Genomic DNA, 13038 nt, shown 5'->3' with positions numbered 1-13038 from the left:
TCGGGGCAAATTATTCCACGATAACTTTAAAGAAAAACACCAGAGTAATCCAACTGGGACCTGGACCCATGGCCCAGGGGTTGTAACTACTGAGCTACAGGAAGAATCGCCCCCTAAAAACGAAGGAAACGTAGTCAACAACCCTAAAACGTTATATCTTTTTCAAATAAACTGCAGAAAACAATACCGGGTTAGAAAATTCAGCATTGCCCAATCAAGTGAGTGTGACCAGTGACTTTATGTTATTAACTTGTATCTATCTAGGGAAAGTTCATTATCACACAGGATGCAGTTCAGGGGTTTCTTTGTGTTTTTTTTACCGTAGGCTGTTTTTGTTCAGTTGTCACTCACTTTGATTACATGAAGCTACTTTATTTTATTATTCTTTTTTTTCTACTTTTAAAAATTCCAAAAATAAATAAAGTAACTTTACATTCAGGTTCATGGTGATAGCTATATTGATGGACAGCAATTCACTCATTTTAAATTTCATTTTAATGACATACTTACTACTGTACTACTTTGACTCCGACACTTTAAAACGGTATCACTGCTGGAAGCACTTATATTGGCATACAGAATTATATTTGGTGAACCATTTAAAATCTCCCATGATGCAGAGAACTCTATCATTTACGTTTCTCTGCAAGCTGCTGCTTCTTCTCCGTGATGACATCGTGACTTGCCTGCTCTTAGCCGGATCTATTCTAAAACAATCAGCCCACAGTCTATAATTATCTGATGAGTACGCCTGCGTTCCTTTGACCCAGAGGTCTGATTTATACACCCTGCAAGGCAGGATAAGAATAGAAAACAATAGAGGAAGAACTGGACAAAATGGCACTGTCCAGGCTCCAGCTGAGTTCCTCTGCCCCTGTAGAGTAAAGGCTGCACACTTCTGCACGTCAGCAGAGTTTGTAAAGGTTCAAAGTTAAAGAAACTTTTACTTTAGGAAGCCATATTGGAAAAATCTAAGTTATGCCCCCTCCGTCAAAATGTGTCAAACAAATCCATTAAATGACTATAAATACAGTAAAATATATATAATAAAAGATATAAGAGAGATATTTCAGGTTAGAAAACAGAGTTTGTGGTTTTGAATAAACACTAACATACACATTTAGGCATTTTTTTCAGTTGGGTGTGTTCAGAATAGCAGAATACAGGAATCGCCCTGAAAAGAAATTGAGCAAAAATAAAAACAACAACAAGGGAAATTGGTCAACTTGTGCAAAGATTTGACGATATGAAGTGTGCTACTTTCAACTTTTACCTTTAACAAGGGGGTTAAACCCCACACTGTTACAGAACAGGTCACAGGATAAAAATAACATTTATATTATTGGATTACCATTTAATATTAAACTGATATTTCTTGTCTGTAAACCTGTGACATTACAAAGAACAACAAACACTACAGAAAGTGTGTGTCCCACCTGCTGCCTCTTGTGTCGTATTGTTTCATGTTTTTAATGAAGTGGATCTTCTTGGTGTGTCGAGGTCTTGGAGAGCCACCAGAGAGGTTACGAGTCCTAGGGAGAGAGGGAGAGAGACGGACATAAATGAAGGGTATCGCTCTCATTTCAGTAAATCATGAATACATATGACAAAGGTCGTGTTCTCCATTGGAGTAAAGCATGTACAAATCAACATACCCTATTAAACAGACAGAATATAGCTGTGCTGCTCATAAATCGAGTTTGCATCGTCATCATCATACGAACATGCACGATACACACTATTGTACGCTATGAATAAGAACAGTCATTTTATTTAGGGGTGGTTACCACAACCTGGTATTAAATGGGCGCTGAGGTTAAAGATCATATTATTTATTATTATCACGCTGAACCTTCTGTCACGCAAACATACAAACACAGGAGATCAGAGAAGCCACGGCAGAGACACTGAAGTGAAGGGGTTGACGAACACTGTGCTCGTTCCTCTAAGTAAATGCAATAAAACCGTTGCCAAGTTCAAAGCCAACAATGTCAATCAATCAATATGATCGATATACCTGTTCATCAAGCATAAACATGATGCATGTATTCATATTTTAATCTTCTCTGTCCGCAGGCTCTCATCCACCGTCTCGGTTTAACACTAAAAAACAACTGTTAGCTATTTTCTTCAGTTGCCTCTTAGTGAAGAAACTCTGAATGGTTTCAAGCTACTTCTAGTAAGCAGGGTTCAGATGCAATTGTCTGGGGATTTTATTGTGAAGAATGGAACGGAAGGAGGGAAGTGGTGTTGCACTGTTGTTGATAAGGATAGTCAGAAGTTGCTGCCGACCCGATGCAGACTAAGGATTCTCCATTATTTTATTACCTTCATAAATTATAAGGCTCAATGTAACCCTTCGCGACACAAGTTAAAACAAAAGCTTCCTGTATGTAATCTAACTGTTTAGCTAAGTTTGACACGGTCTCTTAAAATGTGGCAAATTCTTGTAAACTTAGCTGCTAGCTGAGACAAAGCAGCCCCTCCTCCATCTGCCAGCGCTGGTTCACATAAGCAGAGGGTGGAGGACAGAGGACAGGAGGAAGCAATGATGTCTGTGTTTGTCATTCTTTAGAAAGTTCACTCATATTTTGATATCAGGATTATGATTTTATTTTACATTTGTTTCCAGTGAGATATTATTGAGTTTATAAAGTGGCTTTGCTGTATATACAGATTACAAACATTTGACGTAGTCTACACTTCTGTTGGTTAGGACGCTGTTATCAGCTGTAACCGCCCTATGAGCACAGAGCGGCGCTGAGAGTCAGTGGTGCCAATCTCACATGCACTAATGTGCACTAAAATTATGCACGGCAAGCCCAGCTATGTCAACAAAGCAAGCAAAAGCTTGGACCTCACACACACACGTTATGTTTTGTATTTCTTTGTTTCCGAACAAACAACATGTGTCTCCATGTCTGTGACTGTCTGCTGAAGGTCAGTTGATGAGCCAGGCTATGTTGCTGTGTCGACCTTGTGGATTAAAACAACAGACCTCGACGTGAAAGCAGGCCAAGGAGCTCAGCTCACTGACATCACAGCAGTTACGTAACATTAAGACATCAGCACGCACACACACACACACGCACTTACATGGCAGCTAAAATGTCATTTTATGCGCAGTGTGCATTTATAAGTCAACACTCACATTTCATGCATAATCGTGCATAATCTCAGAGCACATTCTCCACACAGCTCATATTGCAATTATACATTAACGCCACACCGACATAACACTTTGCATATAGTCTGAACACTAGGGGTGGGAATCTCTTGGCACCTCACAATTCAATTTGATTACGATTCAGAGGTCAACGATTTGATTATAAACCAATTATCGATGCATCGAGATGAAACAATTTTGCATGCAATGCATGATAATAAAAAATTAAACCCAATTTGCCAGTCACTTTCTACTTTTGTGATCATTATTAAAGAAAATCAACAGGTTAATTACCTTCTCTAATATTTTATTAAAGAAAATGCTTTTCAAGTAGAACTGACTTTCTATGAACACAACGTCCTCCTGTTACAGGCGATGAGCATATCCCTGAGTATAGTACAGTATACTGTAGCCTATATAAAAACAGTAAAATCTTTCAATGCAATAATCAATGCAGCTTGCATTTCAACACATCACAACGTAGCGGTCTGTGGTCTCCCAGCGCCGTGGGATAGTATCTTACGTTTCATACAGAGCCAAACAAACTATGAGTAAAACCAGAGACTTTCCGTGGAACAAACAACAAGGTCGCTGCCGTATGTAGGCCGAGACGACGTGATGTTCAGTGTTTACGTAGCCGCTATGGTGTTAGCCTAGCTTAGCTCTGAGCAAGCCGAATGCTAAAACAAGCATTTTTAAAGTTATTTGCGTATCGTCTTAACAGACAGACTTAACAAACCATGACTTCTAACTTTTTTACTAATTGTCGTTACGTCAGCATACTCTTTATCCGTTAATTGTAATTAAATCACAGCGTCTTTTTTTGATATAGTTGCTGTGATTACAGCTCTATGAGATTCACCGATCCCCCTCCGGGTAAAGCTATAAACTCAGACAGGACGCCGTAAGTTCCCCAGGTGTGTCTGGAACTTCCATAACATGTACAAAGCAGTAATAGTGTTTATTTCAGCCATGAATGATTAAAAATTTTCGGTGTAAATGTTGGATTTCAGTTCCACCTTTTGCGTTCCGTAAACAATACGGAATACAAATAATCGATTTTTGAATGGATTCAGAATTGACCACGTCCACATCGCGATGCATCTAAGAATCGATTTTACCCCCCCACCCCTACTTAACACATACAGGAAAAAATATATGTGACCGACCAAATAGATCCAACCCAATCAAAACAGTGATGGTGTCACTTTACCACTACCAGCTCTGCACATCCAAGCAGCAACCTCCAGTGCTGAGAAATCAGAAACCGAAAACTTCAAAAACAAAAACTACAAATAATTGTTTTGGGCTATAGAGCCAGTATCATTGTTCTGCTTGACAACTACACAAGGGGCGATTTTTAAATGACTAATGTGGCACGTGATTCAACACTTTCAGTTTGTTTGGGGCTTTAGACCTTCTGCTAAGAAACAGAACTGATACACGACTGTGAAAACACACACACACAGTACAAACATGAATCCACTTATGCTTAGAGATTGAGAGAGAGAGAGAGAGAGAGAGAGAGAGAGAGAGAGAGAGAGAGAGAGAGAGAGAGAGAGAGAGAGAGAGAGAGATCATCTGTTAATGCTTTTTATGGCTGACCTGGTGATTCCACACCACATGGAGACACACACATTAACTTTCCACTGTCAGTCAGCAGCAGCACTCTTAACAAGGTATAGCAGATGTTTGAGGGAGTTGTGTGTGTGTTTGATGCAACAGTGACATCTGGGTAGTTGGATGCTTCTCTGATGGTCCTTTAACATTCCAGCCCAAAACAACAATCAACACATTTCTTGCTGAAGCTACTGAATCTAGGTTTAAGCTCTGGCCTCACGGGCCACCAAGCCCCTGTATTTGGTGGCCCAAATATTTTTCAGTGTTTTTTCAGGTGTGATCAGTCGGCCTCTTTTGGATAAAAATAAAGATTAAAAGCAAGAACACCCAGAAGCGAATCATCTCAGCTGTCACTTCTCCAATATTATTAACCAAAGACTCTATTTATAATTGTTCTATCTTGGGTATGTCTACTGTCACCACGGTCACATGATGGAATCTTCTCAACATTTAATTTCCACGGGAACCACCATTCCGCAGCATTCCGGAATGTTGTGGAATGTGTCCATTGTGTGGGAATGGGAAGGGCCCATCGGTCATTACCCCTGGCGTACGATGATGATGATGGTGGTGGCGATCATGATAATGATAACGCCGGTGTTTAAGATATATGGTTGGCAGCTTAACATAACAATTAGGACTAACTTTAACCACAAACACACACAATTATGATCATGAAGTTCTCCAGAAGTGACATTTAACGGGATAGGTTTGACAGCAAAATGCTAAACAATACAATTTCTCAGCTTTGGAAGCTGTCATTAGGAAAACACTGCATTCATAAACATCAACAATATCTGGATAAGAGAGTGGTAGCTGACGCCAGTCTTTCGAAATCTGCTCCGGTATCTGAGCTGTGGATCTGCAGACCCATTATCACAAAAGTCTGAGTGGCCCATTTACAAGAAAACCAGCCTGCTATATCTCTCTTGGAGGTTGTGGAAAGTTTCCCTTCTGTGGGAATGGAAAAATCCAGTCTGCCATTCCCCTTGCTGCCGATTATGATGATGGCTGGACAGATAACCTACTTTTAGACTTGGGAAGATTTTCTGAATATATGACAAAAACAGCAAAAATGTTTCCACATTGCAGTCACATCAGGTCATCAGGCCCCCCCCCCAATAAAGTTTACAATGATTAAGCAGGACTTAAATATAAAAAAATATATTTCTGATGTCAACAACAAATAAAAGAAAGAATAAATGACAGGAAAAGGAATGTTATTATTATGATAATAATATGGATTCATGAGTCATAAATGCCATAAATGTGCTTTTTTTAAGTCACAGTGAAAGAAACTAGCTCAAGGGGTTCACAAGAATGGTGAGTTCCCAATGACCTTGACTTTTGACTTCCAATATCTAATCAGTTCATCTTTGAATCCTGCACAGAAGCACTAAAATGACATGATTAAAATATGTTTTCCGCATATGAAACAGGGGGTACAGCTCCAAACACTTTATTTCCTGCGTTTTTATACATCAAAGTTATGGTGTAAATGTCTTTATTAATGTCAAGGAAAAGGCTAAATTCAGGTCCTAGGTTAAATTCAAAGCACAATATATTTTGTACACTCACCTAGCATGTAACAGATAAAATGCATTTTTCAAATCAGTGTCAGTCTTTAAACTACAACGGCCACAATTCTCAGTAGAGCTGATTGTATCCGAGCTGAGAAGATGCAAATGTTAAGAAACAAAGCAGCCATTGGGGCTCAAATATACTTTTGACTCCACTACATTTATCAGTCAGCTTTAGTTACTACTGACTTTGCAAGTCCAAATAAAATCAATGATGCATCATTATAATCAAAGGTACTTTAAGCTCCAGCAGCTATAGTAATTATTAAATCAATAGCACTTGATTTTAAACAGCACTGACTGTTTGTTTCAGAATGACAGAATAATGTGAAATACAAACTGAAATGTCCTTCAAACACCAAGAACGGCTCCATTAATAACATAAGCAACAGCTAATAATAGCTGCCGTTGTTTTATCTTAGAATAAACCAGTGCAAACAAACACTGTGTGCTTGAAAATCTTATTAAAAAGATGTCGCAGCACTCTCTTTACCTATTCATGTTGTCATTTGTTTACGATCTAGATTCACAAACGGCATCTTTATAATTTGGACAAAGTGAATTCAAAGTTAAAATGTTAAAGTTAAATATGAACGAATGGTGTGAATTGAGCTCAAACTACACTGAATATAATGTTACCAGATTGATGGCTGTTGTTGGATCTTGATGGGTGAGCTAACAGCTGCTTCCTCCTCATATACAGCTTCCACTGATCAGAGTGGTTTAGCTCAGAATAGACTCTTCCTTGCCTGATTCCAGACCTTTGATTCCACCCACTCCATCAAGTTCGAGTTGACCGATTCGTCTGGCATAGATTCATCAGTAAATACATAATCACCCATTCCTGCAGATGTTTCTGTGTACAGGTATGCCTTGCACTGCGCAAAATATTGATTTCATGTTGTGACTTTTCTTAACTAAAAAGGAAGAGAGTCTTGTGTTAATTATTAATAATTAGTACAGACCTTATTAGGCCACATACAGTTTGTTGTTCTGCACCTTTTGTTTGCTGTGGTGGAGATGTATATACCATTTTCACAGATCTAAAAAGGATGTTGGAGACTTAATTATTATCTTAAGTTTCATGTCATTGCACATACAGCTTCAGATTCACTTAAACATACTGTAGACACTATGCAGATTATGCCTTGATTTTCAGGATTTCCTCAACTGAGTGTAGAATCTAGCCAAATCATAAGGATTAGTTGTCTGAGAGACTGATCTTTCAATCAGTTGGATTTTTGGCATGTCCAAGATTTTAGCTGTCAAAAGAGCAGTTATAAACTGAAGAGCGCTTGTTTAAAAATATTTCAACACTGGGGAATTAATTGTGGGGTCCATGACGATATGAACAAATAGCGGAGGAATGTGCTGTTACGGCGTGGCGCATTGGAACGAGCGCGCCGCTCTTTCCCTGTATACGGTCAACGTGGAGTCTGGAGGAAGGCACGGTGAAACCGTGGTACTCCCAGCAGCGTGTGGAGGAGAGGATGGAGGGGAGGCTAAAGTATGTGTGGACGCAGGCACAGACACGGTCACAGTCTCTCACACACACACACACACACAGCGTCTGTGTCCATACCTCTGACACGGACAGACTGTTGGACCTCCCACAGATTACACTACATGGATCTCTGGCAGACACACATGCACACGCTCATACACACAGATGTATGTCTTACATCACCAGATTAACAGACTCCTGCTCCTGCATGATTTACTGAAGAAAAACCCTCCATTTCTTACCCCCTCCCCCCAAGACTTCTTCACGAAAACACAAAACTAAGCATTTACTTGTTATCTTTTTTGTCCGGTTCTGTTGAAATGAACCCTGGTGCTCTTGCCTGGTGGATTGTTTGAGGCTTTTGTGAAAGCTCACAATTGCACCCTGGTGCAGGCCAAAGTATCTTTAGTAGATTAATGTGTATAATCCAGTTCTGCTAATGTGGTTGTTCTTCGCACAATGATTATAATTAAAATGTGACATAACACTTTGGTTGTGTGACAGACCATATTAATTAAATCTGGTTATACTGAAGTTATCAGAGTGTGAAACACTATGTGAATATGAAGCAGGGTGTCGTTGGAGGACAGCATACTTTTTCAAATTACTTTTGCTTCTTGTAAATAATGACAAAAACGTGGGACTAAAAGCAGAAGAAGTACCCTGTTGGGGACCTTAAAATGTTCACAGAGAACAAAATTCTACAAACTGGATGTGACTGATAAGGCTTTCTTTGTGTGTGTGTGTGTGTGTGTGTGTGTGTGTGTGTGTGTGTGTGTGTGTGTGTGTGTGTGTGTGTGTGTGTGTGCGTTGACAGTGATGAGCATCCGTTATCTAACCAGACCACCTCCACACACACACAAACACATGTTTACAGGAAGACTGTGGCCTGTTCTCACTGATAGTGTTACATTTAAACCTTATTAACCTGTCAAAAGTTCCACACCTAAAGTTGTAGAGTTCTTAAGTTGTTTTCTAAAGTAATCCACAGTGAGCTCTCATGCTCACATTATATAGTGTGGATTGGAAGGTTTTCACACTTAAAACAGTATGTCAACTTTCACAGAAGGGTCATGAGTGAGGTTTTCGTTTTAAAAACATTAAAAGATGGAAGGTCCCAATGCGGCAGCCATGGATTTACAGTTAGCCTCTGTTAGCTGAAAACTTTTATGAGCCTCACATGATAATTTGTGCATATGCAGTCTGGCAGCAGAAACAAAAGTCATGAAAACACGCCAATAACAATAACAGATGAAGGAAATCTTAGAACATTTCCACATTGTACAACTTTCCTTCTGACAGACTAAAAGAAAGAGATAATCGTGTGTGTTAAGGGTGTGGAGGGGAGTGGCGTTATGTTTTCACTGGAGAGCCATGCATGTTTTAACACAAACACACACACGCACACACGATGATGTCAGTCACATAGCATCCCTTCATTGGGTTTGGTGTAGGTGTGTGTTAGTCCAGAGGGTGTGTCTAATCAGTGTTTTGTGCTGAATCTGAGGTTTTCTGCTTCAGTCAACAAAGTTCAGCACACAATATTTCAGGAACAAAGCTGCTCCAACAAAATTCAAGGCCAAAATCAAGACAAAATCACCTTGAACGTGCAATGTGATGGCTTGAAAGACAGAAGCCATAGTATTCTGCTGAGAATAAATACTCTTGCTATTATTGTTTTTTATTTGAGATCAAATTATACAGGATCATGGAACATAATGATATGATCTCCCACGGCCGTGCATTATTGACAGTTATGTACTGAGATGGTTGGTCATGCTGACCTAGTTTTTCCTCTTTTTTTCCATGTTTATCGGACATGAAATATTCTTACATTGTATTTCCTCATAGCAATAAAGGAACCTTTGAGAGCCCCAGAAGAAACTAATTTAGATGCGAGAATCTGAAACGTATCCCAAAATGTTTTCAAATAAGCGAGTGGGCCTGATGTCATCGCGGGAAAATGCCAAAACCAAATTCAGAAATCCCAACCCTCATTACATCAGTGCCAAGACTATGACCCTCTACGTCACTGAATCCATGATCTCATAATGATGACACACACACACACACACACACACACACACACACACACACACACACACACACACACACACACACACACACACACACACACACACACACACACACACACACACACACACACACACACACACACACACACACACACACACACACACACACACACACACCTTGGCATGAAATACTGTATTATAGCATCACGCCAACAGCAGGAGCTGTAGATGGGTTAGTGGTCAGTACAACAGTCTGATGGGCTGTTATCTGCTGGTAATTTCCCAGCCTGTTAGTTGTAAATAGGTTAAGCAGTCATTATCACAGCCGGGTGGACATTCTCGACACGCTGCCAGCATGGTGACGAAACTCATCCATCCATCAGCAGTAACACAAGCACCGCAAGTCTGAACCACTGCCAGGTGAGTATGCTTCACACACACTGTGAAACTCACATCGCGATACACTACATTCACACAGTTATGGAAATTGAATCTCTTGCAAATTTTTCCGTTTCATCTTTCTGTTCTCACCCAGCCCATATCTGTCTGAATGTCCCTCTCTCAGCAGAGAAAAAAATCCAAACTAATCCTGTGTTACTGTAGTAAACACCCAAACAAAATGATTCTGGGTTACTGTGCCACAGACAACACCTCAAACTCATGTTGTCCGACGGTATTTAACCGTCCCCAGTTTCATTTCCCCTTTACAAAGCCACCAGCTACTACAAACTTTTTTTGAAATGATGTCTTCTAAGGGAAGTGGAGGGTGGTTGTATTCAAACTCTCGGCCTGCAGCTACTGTTCAGACTATATGCTATTTTGATGTTATTTCCGTTAGTATAAGATCAACTTAGAGGAGTATCTGCAAGTCTTGAAAAAACAACTCACAGATGCTTGTTAGTTAGAGCTAACAAAACAATAATTTTGCAAGGAAAAAAACACATTATTTGCATCAGTATTAGAGTGAAACAAATTACATGTAATGACCATGGTGCATATGCATCTTTTTATGTAGTTAAAGTATTGGTCAAGATGCCAAAACAATAGGCTTCAATACCATATCTTAATGTGCATAAACACATAATCATACAAAACATGACAAAATATGTCTGTATCAAATGCATTAGTATTTAACATGTCTTATTAAAGATATAGAAGGATTTGCATATATTAGTTACGCTATTTGATCAAAAACTAAGTAAAGAACACTAAAGGAATCTGACTGAAGCATTCAGTGCAGCAACTTTAAATACAGGAGTGCTGAAACAAACGTCAATCAATCAATTGGTCAGTTAACAGGTAATTAATTTCCAACTTCTGATAATCAATTTAAAAAGATGAATAGTAGTATTTGATGCTTTTCTAATTATGTTACGATATCCAATTGAATTAGGGCTGCCACAATTATTATTTTCATTATCAATCAATCCGCCAATTACTGTCTGGATTAATTTATCAATCATTTTGTCAGTAAAAATGCCCTTTATAATTTTACACAGCCCGGTGGTGCCCTCAAATGTCATGTCCATGACCTTATTATGACACGATTACACTCTTTGATTAACACTCTTTGGTTTCCAGCTTCTCACTTCCTACTTCCACTTCCTTTTATATACTTGTAAACTGATTATTTGGAGGTTTTAGACTTTTGGTCACACATGACACGCTATAACTTTTTTAATAACTATTTTAATATATATACAAATAATAATAATAATTTCCGACAACAGCAGCATCAATGGGAATTGGCATCTTTTACAAAAGCTCACATTCATTTTATGGTAGTTACATAAAGGTTATCCAGACCATAACCTTTAATATACCACACCACCACCAGGCTGCCTCCCAAAGTCAACAGGCATTAGTCATGATCTTGTCTTGAAGAGCAGATCGCCTGAGCATGTGTGGGCTAAAAGACATGACTCAGTGCATTTACATGTCTACAGTGAATGTCCCGGATTCCCTTGTACCTCCAGTCGGGTAAAGTGACAACTCATAAACATGGCATCGTGGGTTTACGTATAGCGGTCCACATGACCCTTAGCGTGTGAATGAATAAGTGTGAGTACTCTGAACCGAAGTTCAACTGGACCCAGACAGCCCGGCCACTGTCTACCAGTGAAGCTTGTGACTTCAACCTCCTCTATGAAACTTCCAGGTAACATTGAGACTTTCAAGCTAACAGTGGTGGAATGTCACCCCCACAAAAACAACAACACATAGGCGTGTGTCTCTCACCTTTGTCGCGGCTCCGAGGACACGGAGTTACAGCTTTGAACTGACAGCAGCGTGGAAGACTTCCGCGGACCCAGTGGCGACGGTAGCAGGCTGGCGTTGGACGGGGACGGCGAGAGCAGGTTGCTGTTCCCCGGCGAAGGGAACGAGCCTCTGCGGCACTCCAGCAGCACCTCGGCGCTCCCGACATCGTTGAACCCCGTGTCCGATGGCAGGACGAGGATAGGCGGTATGTTTAGGAGTCCCGTCCTCGATGCCGGGGAAGGAATGACGTTCCCGCAGCTTACCCCCGCTGGCAAATTGAGGAATGTCCCGTAGCTGCCATTGTTACCAAGCTCCGGACACAACCCGGCCGCTGCCGCCGCCGCAGAGCCTGGGTCAGCTCCCTCCAAGTCGGTCTCTCTGTGGTGGCGGCTTCCTACATGCTCGGCTGAATTACTCTGGACTGGACGCCCGTCCAGGGAGATGTTACTAAGGAATAAAAGAGCGGCTTGTCTCCGGCGAGAGTTCTCCCGGTTCCTCCGACTGTATTCCCTGTTACTATGCGTCTTTTTTCCGGCGGCTGTTATCGCAGCGCTGTGCTGGCCGCAAGCAGCAGCCGCCGCCGCCATGGTATCCGTCCCACTGAGGAAGTCAACCGAAGGATCAGCTCGAAACCTGCAACTGTCAAATCTCTTTTACCCGGCGCGAGACGATTTTACGCCCTCCTCTGCTCTCATTGGTCCAGGCGGGAAGACGCAATGACGTATAATTCGCCACACTGTTAACTACACATTCTGTTACAGAAATGTAAATACAGCATACTGAGAGGTAAAAACGGCAAAGAATGGACGAAAGAAAAAAAAGTTAAGATGAAGAAACAGTGTATTTTAATTATTCCTAGCCTTATCTTGTGAC

General features: G+C 40.6%; 1 protein-coding gene across 1 annotated transcript in view; it reads right to left on the bottom strand.

The window, feature by feature from the left end:
- cables2b (Cdk5 and Abl enzyme substrate 2b) overlaps positions 1-13038 on the bottom strand; it is a 24849-nt gene extending 11811 nt beyond the window's left edge. Inside the window, exons 1-2 of the mRNA XM_084014476.1 lie at positions 12145-13038; positions 1437-1532 (exon numbers count right to left, since the gene is read on the bottom strand). Coding sequence (XP_083870602.1) covers positions 1437-1532; positions 12145-12752 — 704 coding nt within the window. The 5' untranslated portion in view covers positions 12753-13038. The remainder of the gene's footprint in view (positions 1-1436; positions 1533-12144) is intronic.

This window comes from Eutrigla gurnardus (genome assembly GCF_963514095.1).
Source record: "Eutrigla gurnardus genome assembly, chromosome: 8".
Lineage (NCBI taxonomy): Eukaryota > Metazoa > Chordata > Actinopteri > Perciformes > Triglidae > Eutrigla > Eutrigla gurnardus.
The sequence above is the reverse complement of the archived record's forward strand: the minus strand, read 5'-3'. Positions and strand labels throughout refer to the sequence as shown.